This window comes from Boleophthalmus pectinirostris, unplaced genomic scaffold (assembly GCF_026225935.1).
Source record: "Boleophthalmus pectinirostris isolate CB_2022bp ecotype Guang Dong unplaced genomic scaffold, ASM2622593v1 HiC_scaffold_22, whole genome shotgun sequence".
NCBI lineage: Eukaryota > Metazoa > Chordata > Actinopteri > Gobiiformes > Gobiidae > Boleophthalmus > Boleophthalmus pectinirostris.
The window spans coordinates 13,564,488-13,583,291 of NW_026571190.1; the positions used below are offsets into that span (position 1 = coordinate 13,564,488).

General features: G+C 36.2%; 1 protein-coding gene across 1 annotated transcript in view; it reads right to left on the reverse strand.

Annotated features, from left to right (window-relative positions):
• lcor (ligand dependent nuclear receptor corepressor) overlaps window positions 1–18,804 on the reverse strand; it is a 90,835-nt gene that overhangs the window by 20,603 nt on the left and 51,428 nt on the right. The window contains exons 2-4 of the mRNA XM_055158390.1: window positions 18,512–18,577; window positions 13,331–13,410; window positions 6,531–6,645 (exon numbers count right to left, since the gene is read on the reverse strand). Of these exons, the coding sequence (XP_055014365.1) occupies window positions 6,531–6,645; window positions 13,331–13,410; window positions 18,512–18,577 (261 nt within the window). The remainder of the gene's footprint in view (window positions 1–6,530; window positions 6,646–13,330; window positions 13,411–18,511; window positions 18,578–18,804) is intronic.

Here is an 18,804-nt window from a genome sequence, read left to right on the forward strand (position 1 = left end):
TTGATTTTTTTTATTGAACTTTCTTTTGTCTTATTAGTAGGTCTGTATTACGCTCTTTCTGATCTGTGTTATAATTAGGGGTGTCAAATTATCGCGTTAATTGCGATTAATTAACTACAGTCATATTTAACGCGTTATGTTTTTTAATCGCGTTAATCTCATTTTTAATCTCTAATTTTACTGTTTCTGTATGTGAGTTGCTTTATTATAAAATCTGTTTTTATGTGTTGTTGGGACAACACACACACACACACAAAACACATTTATAATTTTTTTATTTCGGTAATTCCACTCATTGCCGGAAACCCACACAAAACGCGTGCAATAAGAGCGATGTAAACGTCATGTTCACGTTGGCGGCGTCAGTCGCACAATGGACGAGGTCGAAGAGCCAGTAGAACAGAGGCAGCAGTGCACAGGTAAAAACGCATTTGTGTCTTGGAAATTATTCTCCCGACGTGAAATATAAAAGAAAATAACAAATATAAAATCGCCTACAACTTAAATGTCACTGGTGAAAACAACCTGCATAGGCTCATGATGTCTGCACTACTGTCCTATAGTGACCTGCCACATGAGGGGACACGCACACAAACACACACAAATACACAAATACACACAAACACACACCTCCATCATCATCATTAACCTGAGAATGCGCGGACCACGTTTCTTTCCGTAGTTACTGCGCGGACACCGACGTGCTCCCATGCGCAGCGTAAACCGCGCTTCCTCCTGTGCCCCTCTAAACCAGAACTAACACCAAGACTAAAACCGGGACTAACCCAATCCAGGACTAAACTAGGACTAAAGTAGGACTAAAGCAGGTCTAATCCAGACTAAAACAAGGACTAAAACCAGTGATCTCATATATAAAACATTTCTCTATCAATAATATTTTTAATATGGTTAAGGAAAGACTGGACTTTTTATTGTCTTTAAGTAGACAAAAGTTATGTTCAGATTTCCTAGTCTTTGCTACTTTACAGCAAACAGTTTCTTATTCATGGAGACTTGGGCTCTACAGCCAATTTGGAGAGATTTGTTAAACAATAAATGACTTTATAAAGTCACTTTTTTTTTGTTCTATATCAGTCTTTTGATCTGCCACAATAATGTAATAATGAATTTAAATCAAATTGAAGGCTTTTCTCAGCAATTTTTAGGTGAGATTAAAAAGAGATTAATTATTACTTTTTCATCCGCAACCGCATCGCAAAACTCATCATCCACCCGCTATCCATTTGCAACCACAGTTTTGACCAGTTTTCAAAACCGCACCCGCCCGCCATCCGCTCAGTTCAGAGTTTTTTATTTGAGTAGTGAAACCGCCACCCACCCGAATTTAATTAAAATATTATTTTTCGTCATGTCATCCGCCCGACCCGCGGTTTAGCCGCGGAGTCCGCGGCTGTAACCACCATCCGCGCATCTCTATCACAAACATACCTGGAGTTGAGTTTTGTTTAATTCACACATATTTAACACAGGAATCCTGCATATTTAGGCTCAGCTCTTCTCTCTCTCTCTCGGAAACACTCTGGTCAACCTTGTGATGTCATGTTGTATTAGGAAGTGCTCCACTGTGTTTTTAAACTCCATACAACTTCACCTGGAATTGTCAATCTCCTCTGAAATAAAGATAAAAGGCAGCTGTTAACTTGAAAACTACCAATACAGTACATGACATCACAAGGTGAAAAAGAGATGTAGGCAAACTAATGATGCAGGATTACTAATACATATGTGAATGAAGTGAAACACAACTCCATGAATGTTTTTGATGATCTAACAACATTCTAACACAGTTTAAAGCTCACAAGAGTCAATTTTGCATACTATGGGACCTTTAATCAACACAAGAATTTTCAATTAGAATCTTGGCCATCTAAAACACATGGTGAAGTTTTGTGGCTCAGTGGTATGACTGCTTTCTCACTCATATAAATCCTGAAAATGACCTAAAATATCTGAAATGAATTGACCCAAATGCACAGATGCAATTAGTTATGAGGTATATTGTATCCAGAGCATGCTAACTCCCTCTGCGCTGTGGCTAAACTAACACAGACATTGATCTCATTGATTCATTTGTTCATCCAAACTCCATCTTTTGTTACGAATGCATTAATCTGGCACTGCCCCAGATATTTGAGCCGGAAAAAGACTTTTATTACATCCTTAAATCCTCCTGCGCAAGAATACATTAGCCCAAAACGCTAATCCTGAGCTAGCCGTGCCAAAACAACATATACAATCCACACAAGCAATTCATTCTGGGTTGTGGAGATCAAAATTGGGGTTAAGTGATAAATATAACAAGCAAGTTTTTTATGTTCATTTTGCCAAGCCTTGCAAAACAGTGTTAAAACAATTTGAAAGCAAATATTTAAAGGATCATTATGTAACTATTCTGATGGAGGGTCTACCAACTGCTAGTCTCCTTTTGTTATTGCTTTGCCTAGAATGTTCATCAAGTGGCTGAAAGAAGCATTCTGGGTAAAGTATAACATCTGCATGAAAAAACTCAGGTGGTGAAACACTCCTCAGAAAAGTTACATACATTTTGTGAGGACTAAATTTAATATAGATTTTGTCTAAATTTTACAATGTTTATTTGGGGTTATGTGATATGCCTGAAAGGTCAGATCATGATTTAGATTGTATTACCTACAACCAAACTTTAAGACATCTGCTTCTTCTGAGAGCTTACACTTTACGATGATTGGTTAAATCTACCAGTCACTCACTCAGAGCCTGCAGAGGCTGCCCACTATGAAAATAAACTCGATATTTGAGTACAGGGCTGCATTAGACAGAAAAGTAATGAATCATGATCTGACCATTTAGTTGATTTACTTCCTGCTATAAGTCTGTTTACTTCCTGCTATAAGTCTAAAACTAAATCAAGTAAACAATCATGTAAAATACAATTACACTTTCTAAACTGATCCAGATTTTGATTGATTTCAGGCTCATAAACAAACTTGAGCTTTGCAGCAGTGTTGACAACATGTTTTAAGTAAAGCAGCAGAGAGTTTGTGAACCCTTTTAAATAACACATCTTGTCTGCAAACTTTTGAAACTAGTGTATGAGATTTTTCTAAAAGAACATCCAGGTTTATGTTTCTTTTACAGTCTGAAGACAAGAAAAGTCTGTATCCTTCCACTGAGAATGTAACACCAAACGTAGGAGGACTGGGTTCAACAAAGAGCACTAAATATGATGCTTGAGTCTTATTGATTTGGTGCTATTTGTGATCTTAAAAAGGCCACCCAACAGAGAGGTTTGTCTGGGCCATAATAAAGAGTGGGAAGACAATCCTGTGCAAAAGGTGGGAAGGACTAAACCAGAACTTAACCAGGTCTAAGCAAGAATTAAACATGACTAAAAAATGTCTCAACTGGGACTCTAATAGGTTCCAGTTCTGAGTAGCTACAGAAATTATTTTAGAGGTTGAATAGTCAGCAATTATTCTTTCAATTTGTTAAATATATGCAGATTATTATTTTTAACATACATTGTTAAATACATTTTAAGTGGATAAAAATAAAAAAAAACTATATGCTGATTGTAGGCTTCTAGAGGTACAATTAAAGTATAAAGTATTATTGTTGAAAATCACAAACCCATAGATAGGAGTGTGTGAGCATGGTCTGATTTTGTTGACAGCTGACTTGTTTCTTTTATGAAGTTGTATTAGATCAATAATGCAAATTAAAATGTCCAACATAACATAATGACTCATGGGTAGGAAAGGTTAAAACTACATAGCAGACAAAAGCTATAGCAGACAATGTCTTATTTAAAAGCCCTGTACCTGATTTTTTTCCGCCCATGTATTTGAGCTAAATTTGTCTTGCTCCAGTACAGTTTACTAGTCTATAAGTCTATTGTGTACCCACTGTATCAAATTCAAAATGTTATTGTCTGATAAACAGGAAGTGTGCTGCTAGCATTCTAGTTGTTGTTAGCTTTACTACTGCGGCAAAACTCCATTTGGTGTTTGAAAGTTCTGAAAAGTGCTTATAAACTTACAAAGCGGTGAATAATTAAGATGCACACAATTCATAAGTGAAGAACAACGTTGAACTACTGCAAACCATTTAAATTTAACTAGTTTTTACATTACAGTGCCTTTAACATTCCCTGATATAAATCTTTTCTATTGTGATAATGATGGTAATGACCTGCTTGTCTTTATAACTACCAGCCTCTAAATCTGGACAAAAAGAGCTTTCAGCTAACAGATCTCTTAATTTTACACTTTAGACCTTCTTTCTCATGTTTGGTCCCACTTCCTCCAGTTTGGGTGCAGGCTGCAGGCTGTGTCCTAGTTTGACTAAGTTTTAGCTGGTTTCAAATGAACGCACAAGTTTAGACGAAGACAACGGATGACCTCTTTTCTCTGACCTATTTACTGTGAGGAAGAATGATCTCTCCGGAAAGTGTTTGGCCGTATTTTAAACCAGCAGGACATAAAAAGAACTAAAGTTTGTCTTCTATGTGATCCAGTGTCTGATGTATCTAGAAATGTGTCATAACTACTCACTGAAACTGTTACTACTCTACAACTATTACTAAAATAATATGTAAATATATATAGAAGAAAAGAGTTAAAGTTACATGATGTAATTTTTCTGGTGGAGGGTCAGCCTTGCTTGCCACCAGATGTTATAGTTTTGCCTGGAATGTTCTTAAGTATAGCAATAAATTCTCTTTAATATCTTATTTGTATATAATTACATAAAGAGAATTTGAAATTAGTTGGTGTGAGGGACCTATCTAGGTCTATGGACGTCTGAATCTGTATTTATGATCCACAAATGTTGGAAAATTATCAGAAATGCATAAATGGTCTTGTTTATTACTTACTAGAGAACACATGCAGGCTTTTGTTTCATGTGGAACAGTAATTACAGAGACATTAACCATAAGCCAGGTTAAAAATAAATAAATAAATAAATTATTCTTAAGGTGAAAAAATGACTCAGAGATAAAATTATCACTGATTATAAAACATGTAAAAGTGAGAGCTTTTGTCTATGCTGACTTTTTGTTTTGCTTGTCAATTTGTTAATGTAAAGCTGTTTCAGTATCCTGTACAAGTATCACTGAATAGAATAGGCAAAATATAAGCATTGCTTGAGCCTATTCTTCTTGTGGTAAAAAATACAAATTAAAACAAACAAACAACAACAACAACAACAACAACAACAAAAGAAACACTGTATGTGCTGTAAAATCATGTAAATAATTTAAAAATATCAGATTTCACCATAGAAAACTGACTTCCTGTGTAGTTTGAAATCAATCACAAATGGATTTTCTGTTTTCTATGACAATTCTCTGAATTGTCTGATGCACTATCTGAGAGGAAATTTGTTCTGCATTTGAAAGACACACCTGTTTAACCCCAAAATATCTGACTTAATTTTACATTAAGGAACAACTAACTTTGAGAAACAACATAGAAGTGGGGATATCTGTGTCTTCTTACCTGTCACAATACTATGTGAATCTCTTTATAAGTGACAGATGGATTTTTGTCAGTCAGTATTTATTGTGGATACTAATTTTGCACTAAGGGGAATGTTTTTGTTAATGTTCTGTAGTTCTGTGGTTATATTTAAGCTGAGGAAATAACTTCTATGACTCATTATGAATACAAACTGGTTCATTTTGCTACTTATTTATTGCAATTTATTGCAACAATATTGTCCATTTAGACCAGTCTTTTGGGGTTAATGGCACTGTAGGGTTTTTGTGTCAGTGGTATGATTTTGTTTCAGTATTATCACAAATCATCCCTATTTTCTTCAGCAATACATCACATTTCAAAATGTGTTATCAATTAAAAGTGTCTTCTCTGTGTCTCTGTGCCCTAAATGTACCAGTCTGCTCCACATTTCCTCCAATCACAAAAATAGTAACATTAGGAGCACCAGAGGAGGAGTCATAGCCTGAGTATTCTGTCACTGTCAAATCTGATTTTCTGATTTCCTTTGGGGAAAGACCAAATTTCAGACCAGGAGAGACCAGTTCCACACTCACATACAGAAGGTTTAAATATGACCAGAGGCAATGCACTAATGAGGTATATTCACTGATTAAGAGGAAAAATAGGGTTTTAAGACATAAATTTGACCTCAACTTTGGATTCATTTGAAATTGTCCCAGAAAGACAAAAAAATCAGGTTCAAAATCCTACTCAATGAATGTTCAGTAAAGTGTTGAAAATGAGGCTCTACATACTAAAGTGATTACTTAGATCCCATGAACAAAATATTTAGTCTTTGAAATGCACTCTGTTAAATTATGTAAACTTTATCATTTTGTATTTGTCCATTACAACGTAGATGCTGTTTAGTCCATGTGATAGAAAAGCTACATGGTGTGTTTTTAAAACACATTTAATCAAGTTAGCATATTGGAAACTGTTTTTGAATACCTTATACCCAATAATACACAATAATAAATATAAACATGTATTTCCCCTAATGACCCCACAAGAGAGACAGAGCAGTACCTTTTCTGTGGAACACAGCATTGAGGAAGTCTTGGGCCTGTCTCTCCAGTCGGCTGATTCTGGAGTCCTCACAGGGAGAGAGCAGCTGGGCCCCGGGGCCGTCCACACTGTGGTCCTGAGGAGGAGACACATGCAACCGGGATTACATTTGCGATACATGCTTAAAAAGAAAGAATCTGGTCAAAGAACATATTGTAAACAACTCCAAAAGAATAACATTTGAGAGATAATTGCAAAAGAGATCTGATTGCAAAATATTGCCCAGGCCTATTTCTGATAGCACTGTTACACCAAATTCCACCTACATGTACATCATATATGGTGGTGTCAGAGACGTTAGCACTTTTCTCAGGTGCTCTGACAATTCATGTTTAATGATTAAAGCAAGTAACACTAACAATTTTTCCTGCTGAGATGCCTTCACATAGAAAACTATACACCACAAAGGACAGAATTTCCTATGTGGACAATAAAATGTGCACTAACTGTGACCATGAATATAGTAAACCCTGCATAAATGTCAATTGAAAAGCTCAGTTTCTCTTTAAATATATATAATGTTTATGTATAAATCCTTGTCAGTGTATAAACATAACTTTCAATAAAGCTCTAACAAAGGACTTGACAACACATTAACGATCCCTTAGATAACGGTAAAGAAGCCATCAGCCAAAACACTTAAAACCAGAACAAGGTTGCACTTCTCTCTTTTTCTGGCACTTCACTGAAACTCCATTGTTTAAGGCGCCTCTTCTTTTGAAACCAACTGGCCAATCACACGCCTCCTTCTAGTGCTCAAGGTCTAGAGCTGTAAGAGCCTATCAAGTCTATTGGTTTATAAATCAGAGTTTCATATTGATTTGGAAATAGAAAAGAGGAGTTCAGAACTGGTTTAGTCCTTGTTTATGCCAATGTTTTTTTGATACTTTGCAGTGACATCATGTTCTGGGTGTGCAGTATGTACACGTATGTGTATGGCGGAAAATTCAGCAGTTACTAGTGACACAATACACACATTAGCAAACACTGCATAAAAAGTTTTAAGATCTATCTGAAAGTCTGAAAACAACGAAATACAAAATGGATTAAAGACATCAGATATCAGAATTCTCAATTCAAGCCTGGGGTGAACTTGGAGCCGAACATGAGTATTCAAAGAACCAATCCGAGCCAATGCTGTTGAAGGTAACACCCCTTTCTGCACACGGGAAACGGGTGCTTAGCAAAGCTGTCAATCAAACCTGTTGCTAACGCTAGTGGATGTGTCAAAATAGAGAAATGTCAAATAGAGGATTAATACAAACATTGTAAGATCAAGATGGCAATCCTGACAACAGCAGGTATGGACAGAGGGAAGGGAGACAAGGGAATGTTGATGATATCAGCTGCTAAGTATCAATAGTCTTGATTTAGTTGTGGTTTAGTCCTGATTTAGACCTTTGTTGGACCTATAGTTCAGACCTAGTTTATTCCCACTTTAGACCAACGGTTTATAGTCTTGGTGTACCCTGAGTTAGACTGATTTGTCCTAATATTGACCTTTAGCATAGACCTGGTTTAATTCTGGTTTAACCCATGTTTAGTCCTGGGTCATTATTCATGAAGAGTACTTGTTTATATCTGACTTGGTCCTAGGTTACACGTAATTTACACCTGGATTTTTGGTGAGAGTCATATGATTTAGTTTTTTTGGCTTTTAAAATGCACAGCAGATGAATTGGGAACAAAAACAAATCATAATATGGTCCTTGTGCCCTTTCAATTTGCCATCACAAACAAGAGACCTAGACTGAATACGTTTAAGTCCTCCCCCTCTGTTGTGAATGCTGTCTTTTAGCATGTCCATATATTTACATGTATGTAAAATGAGCCCTTAGCATTAGCCGTTAGCGTGGGGGAGGGGCATGTTTGTGAATGGGCAGATGGCACGCCTCAGACTGGGGGTGAAAGGTCAAGTACAAAACCAGGCTCTGCCCCCCATCCCCTTCTCTCTCTTCTTATCAAGTAGCTAGACACACGGCAGTGATCTTTAGATGCAAAACAAAAGGTGAAACGTCCCTGATATGAACAAGGAATTAGTGTTATCACAGCCATGATTTTGATATTAAGGAAAGGCATGATATTTGATACTGATTTTATACCACAATATCATCAAATCATTTTTGTATTTCCTAAGCTAACTTCAAATGAGTTAGCTTAGGGTTTAAGAATGTGGAAAAATTATCTAATTAGAATGACAGCAATACAATAATTTGAACTGCTAAAATAAGCATAAAGGCTAATAAGAGTCGTGTATTTCAGAACATTTTTGCAGAGATCTAAACAACATTATTAGTGTTTTCATTCACAGTATGACCCAATAACGATACAGGATATTTTGTAGTATGCAGAGAACGTTACATTACTTGGATAATTGCAGCTGATTTGTGTCTTTTGTCTTTTGTAGTTGAGTATAATTTGCCTGGAAGAGCGAGAAACGCTTAAATTCTGTCACAACTATTAAAAGCCATCTGCTAATAACAGAAGACTGAGGCGCATACCCCTACAAACTCTGCATAAATGTGAATTGAAATGCTCAGTTTTGTATATGTATAATATTTATGTATACATCCTTGTCAGTGCGTATATGTAGCTTTCAATACAAGCTCTAACCAAGGACTTGATAAGACATTGACGGTAGCACAGATAAAACAGAAGTCATCGTAAAGTGATTTGATTGGCTAATCAAAGGACACTCTCTTTTTCTGGCACTTGACTGAAACTTCATGAGTTAGGATCTTTGCAATAATGATAAACAATGTCAAAAATATACATCTTTTGAATGGGGAAAAAGCAGATTAAAAAATCCACTTATATATAAATTCAGATATAAGAGAACAGTGAAAATTAATACTACTGGTCTTGACTGACTCCAGTTTAGTCAGCAAAGTGTAACCATTCACTGTTCATAACAATTATTAAGAACTATTCAATCACAAAAGAAAAAAACAAAACAAAACATGGCACCACTGTCTTTTGTCTCTCCTTGTAGAATATTCATTTGTATTAACATAAAGAAAGATCTGATTGAGAAAACTCCAGTCCCTTTTTGTCTGGTCCCTGTCAGACTGTAGTAGCCACCGCTAATGAGCTATGTACCGGACTCTAGGGCATTAGCTTAGCCGTTTCCCACTCATATAAACATGTTTGTTTTGATCAGCTGAATAAAACAGAATAAGCCTTTATCACATTCACAAACACAGACCAATAGATTGTTCTTTTTCTTTCTATTCTCATTTTCAGCAGCAGTAAACAGCCGGAGCATTAAGCACTATGTTTATGCTGATAGAATAAAAGAAGAAACCCATATCTTATCTTAGTCTTAACTTCATGGACATCAAATCAATAATTTTATCCATTTCTGTTTCAGATGAGAACACAATATATTACAATGAAATTTAATGCAGATGGGGGAAAGCTAAAATTAATATTGGTCAAAGAGACATATTGTACAAAATCAACAAAACCTGCTCAACAATCAACAAAACCTGTTGTATTTTGAGTGATTCATTCATGTTTCAGTAATTCAAGTATTCTTTTTTGGGCTTAAAAGTGGCATGACAGATGTGCCCTGTCTCATCCAGGATCACTATACACCGTGATTGAACCCTACAGTCTCTGCTTTAGGACGTGGGACAGACACGTGAAAGTCCACTTTGATGGACAGCGGCTGTGGAATGCTCCGCAGCAGTGGAAGACTTGTAGGAGTCAGGGCCAAAGTGTCGCAGGTAAAGAGATTATATTTTAGTATTGCTGCTTTGAAAACAACATGTTATTATCTTATATGTCTTTATCAATCATTTTAACGCATTTAGAATCACTATTAAATGCACTATAGCTATTTGTGCACAAATTGCAGCAGCTATCCTGTGTAAAAAAATTGCTCTCTAATGTACTATATTTTCACACAGTTTTTGCTCTCATAGTTTGATCATTCTGGCAGCACCCGCTAAACAACTTCATTTGAATTTCCTCTGCTTCAAATTTTGCGCATGTTTGCAAAAACACCTGTTTTGCAGATTCATTCACTCACAGAAAACAAAAAAATTGCACTGTCTTCTTCAGCATCTCTGTGTGAAACTGCGTTGTGTTTTTGCTCCACTTTTAGCGTAGTTAGCTGTTTAGCATATGAGCAAACGCTTGATAAATGAGGTCCTTAATAGCAAAGTACAAAGTAATCAATAGAAACATCTGGCTTTTCCCCCCGTCTGAGATTATGACAACACCACATTCAAGAATCTGAAAAACACCAATTCCCACTATATTTAGGTTGTCACACAAAAGCACAGTTAAACATTTAGAATCGGACAATGACAATGTTAGTCTAACCAGTCAGACAATATTGTTTTCTGTACATTGAAGTCTGGAGCAGTGCTTCTCATGTAATCCCATTAGCTTGGCTGTCATAATAATAATAGAAATGCAATGGATTTATAAAGCGCCTTTACAAACTCAGAGCATTACAATATTCATTCACTGCCTTTACTTGGTGGTGGTAAGCTACTTCTATAGCCACAGCTGTCCTGGGGCAGACTGGTAAAGAGGTAAAAGCTCCTGGATGTGTTTAGTGTGACAATGAAAATAATCAATCACACATCTAATTTCAATTAATTAAATAATTCATTCATTCATTTAATTATTATAAATGTATTATTGTTTAGTGCCAGTTTTTGTGTCACTTCAGTTATAAAATACTGGATCAATAAACAAGCAACTACACAGGTTGGTAACTAACTTTTTTAAGCAAAATTAAATTTTTTAAGAACAATTTGGGTTTTCTTTTCCTGGTCATCAAATATGACAAGTCACTAATACCAAATTCTATGTTTTATTATACATTTATAAACCAACCTACGATTTATAAACCAATCCACTATTTTGGGTCTGCTTTTGGTTTGTGGTCCTCTAGTTGGGGATCATACATCTTAGCCTTTTGTGTTAAACCCATTGTTCATTGTAAGCTACTCATCCATTAGCTTCTATATGAATCTCTCAGTCTATTGTTGGTATGTCTTTAAGGCCAGTAACTGTAACATCTGTTGTGAACAATGCAATCGACCGCACAGTCAAACGCACAAGCTATTATTGCCTGTCAACAAATCAGACAGCAGCAGTGGAATCATACGGTGAGTTTAAGATGAGCCAGGAGGGGAAGAGGGCAGCAGGCGGGGAGTCCTACAATATCACTACGTAGGCACCGGTAACAGGTGCCTGGCAAGACGGGTGAAGGCGGAAAAAAGCAGCTGCTTTTATGGCCTACAAAGCCTAAAGGCATGATGGGAAATGCAGTGCTGTCAAACACATGCACTGGCAGCTGACTGACAGCTGATGATACCTGATAAGTTTTTTTTATTTTTAGGAAAAACGTAATGCTCTGCTGCCCAGGAGCACGTGATTTATCTCTGCAAGATTGGTCTCTGCGAGATCGTCTCTGCATGATCGGTCTCTGAGAGATCGGTCTCTGCGTGATCGGTCTCTGAGAGATCAGTCTCTTTGAGATCAGTCTCTGCGAGATTGGTTTCTGCGAGATCTGTCTCATGTCTCTGCGTGACCTGAGGCCTGACTGTTCTTGGGGTCATGGAATGTCGAAGCTGATTTGAGCCTTTTCTTCCTCCCCTCGGCTGCTTCCGCCCGCTCTTGCCAACGATCCAGGCGAGGAGTTCGGCACTTTGACCAATCAGACGAGCGTTGGAGCATGTGTTGGAACGTGTGTGTGTGTGGGGGGGGGGCTAATTCACACCACATCAGGTCTTTTTTATATGCACCTCACAGTCATTAAGAGGCGCTGTTTCAGGGTCATAGCTCAAAGAAATAACAAGCAAAGAAGAAGCCGGAGGAGGGTAGAAGAAACAAAGAGAAACAAAAATGGCAACAAAACGAATGAAAAGAATGTATGCTTCAGGTATTCATCATCTTCATCCAGTGTCACTGGATGTAAAAAAAGAGGTCTATATTAAAATTATGAAACACAGGGTTCCCAAAATCTAAATCGTAAACTAATTTCACAAACTGAAGTATTTCTCTCAGTGACCATCAAAGTGCTACAACATGTTTTCAGATAATGCGTCAAGTAAATATGAGGTTTATGTTGGAAATAGTGTGCCAAGCACACAACAATACAATGATTACAATATAATAATACCATGTTACTCTTACCAGTAGTCTTTTCACCCTGAACTTTTTTCCTCTTGTGAATCACATGATTAGCGCAAATGACACATCTCTGATGTCATTCTCCAGGTTCAACACGTGTGATTATAGTTTATTATAGTTTCTGTCGACCATGACGTTTATGGAACAACCTTCTACACTGGCACTATTGCCGTGCCTCTCTCTCTCTCTCTCTCTCTCTCTGCTTTCAGCTTTTGACCATCATTCAAACTAAGAAACAGCACACTGTTGAACTAATGCACTAAAGCATTTGCTCTTTGGAAAAACAAACATGTTATAATCAGAAAAATGTGCCATAACAACTGAGAAAAACTGATATGATAATAATAAATAAGAAAATGAAATTAATATTAATAAAACTATGTTCACTTGGAACAACTCTAAATAAATAAGTATAATTGATTTATCCATAAATATAACAGATACTTGCTTTTTTATTAAATCAAAACTAAATGCAGAAATAAAGAGATTAAAGTCTTACAAAAATAATAAACCAAAACCTTCAAAATTATAGATGGTTAAATACAAACAATTCTGCACTTTTGTTGAACAAACTGTAGTGTGTAAAAATGTGTATGTGTGTGTGTTACCTTGACTTTGTCTGGTCTCAGGCAGCAGAAGAGACAGTTTTCATCCAGGGACCAGTCAGACACCTCCTCAGGCTCGCAATCTGAAACAAACAACATGCACTATTAAAACTCACATAAACATATAGAGAATGTCCAACAACTTCCAACAGAATCCAATACAGCTTTATATCTGGAGCAACAAGGTCGACCAGAGTAAACACATAAATGAATAGAAGACAAGGCAAATAAAAGACAATATTCAAACAATAATACGGCAGTCCACTGGAAATGTGTGAAAACAGATCTGTAAGTGTCCTGGTTGAGATTCAAATATTGTATAACATTTGAATGTACTATAAAATAACATTAAAAATGCAGAAATAAGACTTTATACACAGCTTTTAAAAATAGACAATATTTAAAAGTTATATATATTTGGCTGTGAATGTGACAAGATCATGTCTAGTTCCTAATATTCTAAGGCAATTTAAACACGTCTTTGCAGAAAAATATTTTTATGTGCAAACTGTCATTAATTTTGGCCCTCGTCCCACTAATATGGATTCATTTTGTGCACTGCTCTCTATATAAAAGATATAATTAAAAAAATGATATCTATACGCAGATCTCATCATCTCCATCTACTGCCCTTTAGTCAGGTGGTTGGCCTAAATACAATATTTAGGCCAACCACAACAACTAGACAATATCTAGTTATCCAATATATAAGTTATAAAATAATATAGTATATCAGATGAAGTATTGTCCTAAAAAAACACAAAAGGAAATTGAAGCTAGAACCTTTTACACTGATGTTTTGTTTTGTTTTCCACAACTTCCCAATTACCAATCCACAGTACAACCTCCCGTAGACTGAATAGAGTGAAAAAGCTTAATGTATCTATCAGTGAATAGCCTTCATCTTCTGTCTTCGGTCACAGCGGCACAACAAAGCCTGGCCCCTGTATGTCAGCAGTTACCATGACAACGTGGGTACAGTTTACTGCAAACAAATTTTACTTTTCACAGAGAAGAAGATTATGTTACTGAAGAATGCGTGTGGAATGATTTGAGTATAGTATAGTTCTAGTTAGGACCTTCTGTAGTTCTAAAATTTTCGTTGAGACTTGGTGTAAGCCTCCACATTGGAGATAGTTTATTCCAGAACTGGATCTACTTTGGTCCAGTTTAGATCAATTTTATATTTATTTAAGTCACAAATTAGTCCGGGTTTCCTCTTACAGTTTTGTTCAATCAGTCAAAATTTCGAAACCTTGCCACTTGTAGAAATCATGATTATTTATACTTAATGATGGCATGATATGATTCGCACATGAAGTCATACAATAAGTCTTACACTTAAGGCGTTATCCATGATACCATCAAAGTCCCCTGGGGTCTTCACCTGGTACCCACTGCTGTCCATTCTGTAATCTCAACTGTACCTGATAAGATGATCTCTGTTTTACCAACATGGGGTTTATGCTCAAGTGGCAAATACTTAGTAATTCATTTTGGTACAACCTTATATGAATTTTTCAAGCTTTAAGTCTCAGATTAAAACTTCAAAACATTTTTTGCAGAACCTAAAACACAAAGATTAACTATTTAAACACCAACTGCAACTGTAAAACTCTCTCTGCACATGCTATAGTCTGTGTGTACTTAAACACTGCACACTCTTACCAAACTCCAAAGACAAAAGACATAATGCAAAGGCCAATACTGAACATACAGAAAGAATCACAATATGAAAAGATTTTATAGCCAGAGACAGAAGCACTAGAAACACAATGTAAAAGACTTCTGTAGTGGTTTCATTCGGCCTTTTATTCAGAGACTTCAAGGTCGAAGTCAGACACAGTTCAGATAACAACCAAAAGGACAGATTTGAAAATTGTGCTTTTTTTTTTTTTTTTTTTTTTCTAAATGATTGTGTAATATTGTAGATGAACTCACAGCATTTTCCTCACTCTCAAACCATCAGAACCAGTGTGACACAGGTCCTATAGGCCTCTGACTTCCTCACACCGCATGTCTAAAAGTGTGGGAGCATTCTCCGAATAGTCTGGATGATGGTTCCATTGGTTTATAAACCTGATAACTGTTTGTATTTGAACTGCAAAGTGTTCGTTGTCTTTTTGTTTCACATTTTGTTCACAAAATTGACTTTTTCCAACACATTCGGTTGTGCGTGATAAGATTTGTTCAACATATTTTCCAGATTTATGAAAACATACAGAAAATATGCCAAAGCAATTAAAAAACCTTAATGTCGTCGATAACTCATGCAGTGTGTGACAGTTGTTTTCAGTGAATTATAAGACATGCAAAAATCTTACATTGTTTCAGTAAAAAGCCAAGAAACAATTAATCTTGCTCCAGAAAACTAAGATTTTCTAATCAAATCAAATATGTATCACCTGCAGATGACATGTTAATTACCACAAAGGAGCAGAAGTCCTCCTGTGTCTGAGGGTCAGGGGTGAAAGGTCAAAGGTGAGTGGTACCTTTGTGACACTTCCATTAACACTAAGAGGTGTTAGCAGCAGTTAGCTCCTCTCCCGCTGCTAACATCATTACACATGTTTTTAGACACATATAATTGACACGAAGACAAAAGCACTTGGAATTTAAGACCTCTGCTTTTTCATTAAATCCATTAACTATTATTTGGCCCAAAATGGAAAAATTGCAGAAATCATGTGGTTGCTTCTCTAAACCAGTGTATATCAGATGCCCTTCCAGACAAAAGCCTATTCATATTTGACTTCACAAAGAGTAGACTTGTAGCTATCTTGAATTGGTTTTGACCATTTTTTTAATAATACCATATTACAGATCTGTCAGAAATCTATAACATAAAAGTAAATACACATACATACACATAATATTTGATAATTATATTTTGTTAGATTGACTGTCAAACTTGTACGTCTCTAAAGACCAAGCCTAAATACAAACCCTATTTTAAAGTGTACTACACCTGTTATGTGGTACCTTTGGGTGTAGTGGTCAAGCACCTGTTTCTCATTACCCATAAGCCACTTGAAGCACTTAACATGGAGTGTTCATTCACCCTCACACTCAGGCACTGTTGTCATGTGTGAGCTGGGTTAGCTTCTTACTCAAGGGCTCTTAACCAGAAGAAGCTAGGATCAAACCATCAACCAGCTAGTGTTCTCCTCCCATTTTAATGTTATAGGGGGTAAATCTCACCAGTAATTCATAAGAAGAAACATCTACAAAAACAAGAACCCTGATAAATTCAAGATACAAAAATGCACAATAGGCCAGTCCAAATATAGACAACAAACTTCCTCAGCATTCAAAGTGTATCTCTTAACCTTCTTGACCAAACCAAAACTTAACCTAGTCTAAACAAATCTACTCATCAGGAGGACTAGCGCTGGATTTAACCAGGATATACTTTGTTGAGAATCAAACTACAAACCAGGCTGTAACGAGGAAAACAATAGGTAGAAATCAGAACTTAATTTTGGGTATAGGAAGTCATTTTATTACTTATTTATTTATCAGTATTTTGAGTGTGGGTAACTAATGAGCACAATACACATAATTTAATCAACTACATTACATAATAATTGCACGACAGACATTATTCATAGCTATAGCTTTTGCCATGTTTTTAAATGCTCCTTATTATTTTTTTTTCTTAAGAGAAAGATTTTGATTAGAAATTTGTAGAGGGTTGTACTGTAGACCTTCATACTTTTTATGTCATGTACAGGACAACTTTGTCGCCATAATTCTCAGAAAGAAATCAGGTGATTTTGCTGCTTACATATCATTTTAATGGTCTTAGAACATAAAAGATCTGTTAATAATCAGAATTTGAGTGTGCACCACAGCCAATGTTCTACTTAATACTCATTAAATTTCCATTGTAATCTTAATATTTAACTGCTCATTTTCCTTCCTTTTCTTAAGAACCATTCAGTCGTCTAATTCATATTTTTACAATGTTGTTACAAGCGTTATATCGTATGTTCCTGTGTGTGTCTATAGGAGCATGTATACATATATGTAATGCATGAGTGAAAATGACGCCCGTGATCCAGAAATATTCTAAAAATGCCTTAAGTTGTTGGGGGAGGGGTCACATGACTGGGGATGCCGTGCTGACCTCCTTTCTCTGCAGAAGACACAGGGAGACTCACTTGTACCACATAATATACTTATCATAATAGAGATGTTTACTTAGTTAATGGTTTAAGAAGCCAATTTTACCGCTTCAATGGTAAAATTATAGCAATTCAGTGAACGCTCTGCTCCATCTAACCTAATCTAGTGCATCCTCTTCTCTAATACCAACTAATTTCATTTCACTACTTTCCAACTCCTGGCTCCTTGTTTTAAAGATACACACACTTGACACACTTAACATTTTTTGTTATTGGTCAGCTATTTTCGCTGCCCTTTAAAAATGTTTACTTTATTATTGACAAAATATTTAAAGGTCCAAGATTACGCAAAATTGACTCGTGAGCTTTAAAGGTGCATTTCTGTTAAATACTTTTCTCCATGGAGATGTTATGGCTTTGTCTGGAATGTTTCACAGTATGGTACTAAACCTTTCTATCTTTATGGAGACCAAACCAGACCAAGTCACAGGGCAGATTTGTGCAGAGGCAACCCTGCTCACAGTCAGAATGCCTGTTTTTCTAGGTATTTTTGAGCTTTAAATCCACCCGTAATTGAATAAATGTAAGGCATAGCTGTTTAATGTCAAACTGTGAAACATTCCAGACACAGCAATGATGTATCCATAGAAACAAGCAGGTGACAGACCCCTAACCAAAAAGTTACATGGTGCACGTTTAAGCCATCTTAGAATATGTCACAAACATACCTGGAGTTGTGTTTTGTTTCATTCACACATGTTTGAGCAGGGTGTGTGTGTTAAATATGTGTGTATGAAGCACAACTTCATGTATGTTTCTGATGAGAAGATTATAAGATGGATCAGAAAATAGTATAATATGAGCACTTTAATTGTAACCTACAGACCTCCTGTTACCTGGCTGTCTGACGAAAAAAGAATTACCCCAATACCAACCAATCCTAAGACTTGTATCAAAACTAGACAATAATTTCAACAAGTATCAATAATGAAAAATCACATTAATGGGATAAATCTGAGCCTTTGCCGATTAGTTTTAGAATAATCAGATCACTTACCTTGAAAAAGAGTGATATCTTTGACTAGTCCAGGCCCAAACAAACCTTCCAAGATGCTTTCAAATCCTGCAACAACAAGAAAAAGGAAAATCATGAATATAACGTTCTAATAGAGTAACAAGTGACGGAAAGAGGGTTTTAAATGCATTTGTCTTTACGTCACAAATTGTTGTCCAAATAGAGAAAACTAAGCAGAAGGTCCAGCACTAAAATATTTATCAAATACCACCAACCACAGGGAAGCTTCATGCCACTAAATTCAAAGTACAGGTTTGGAAGGGCAAAAGAACCCA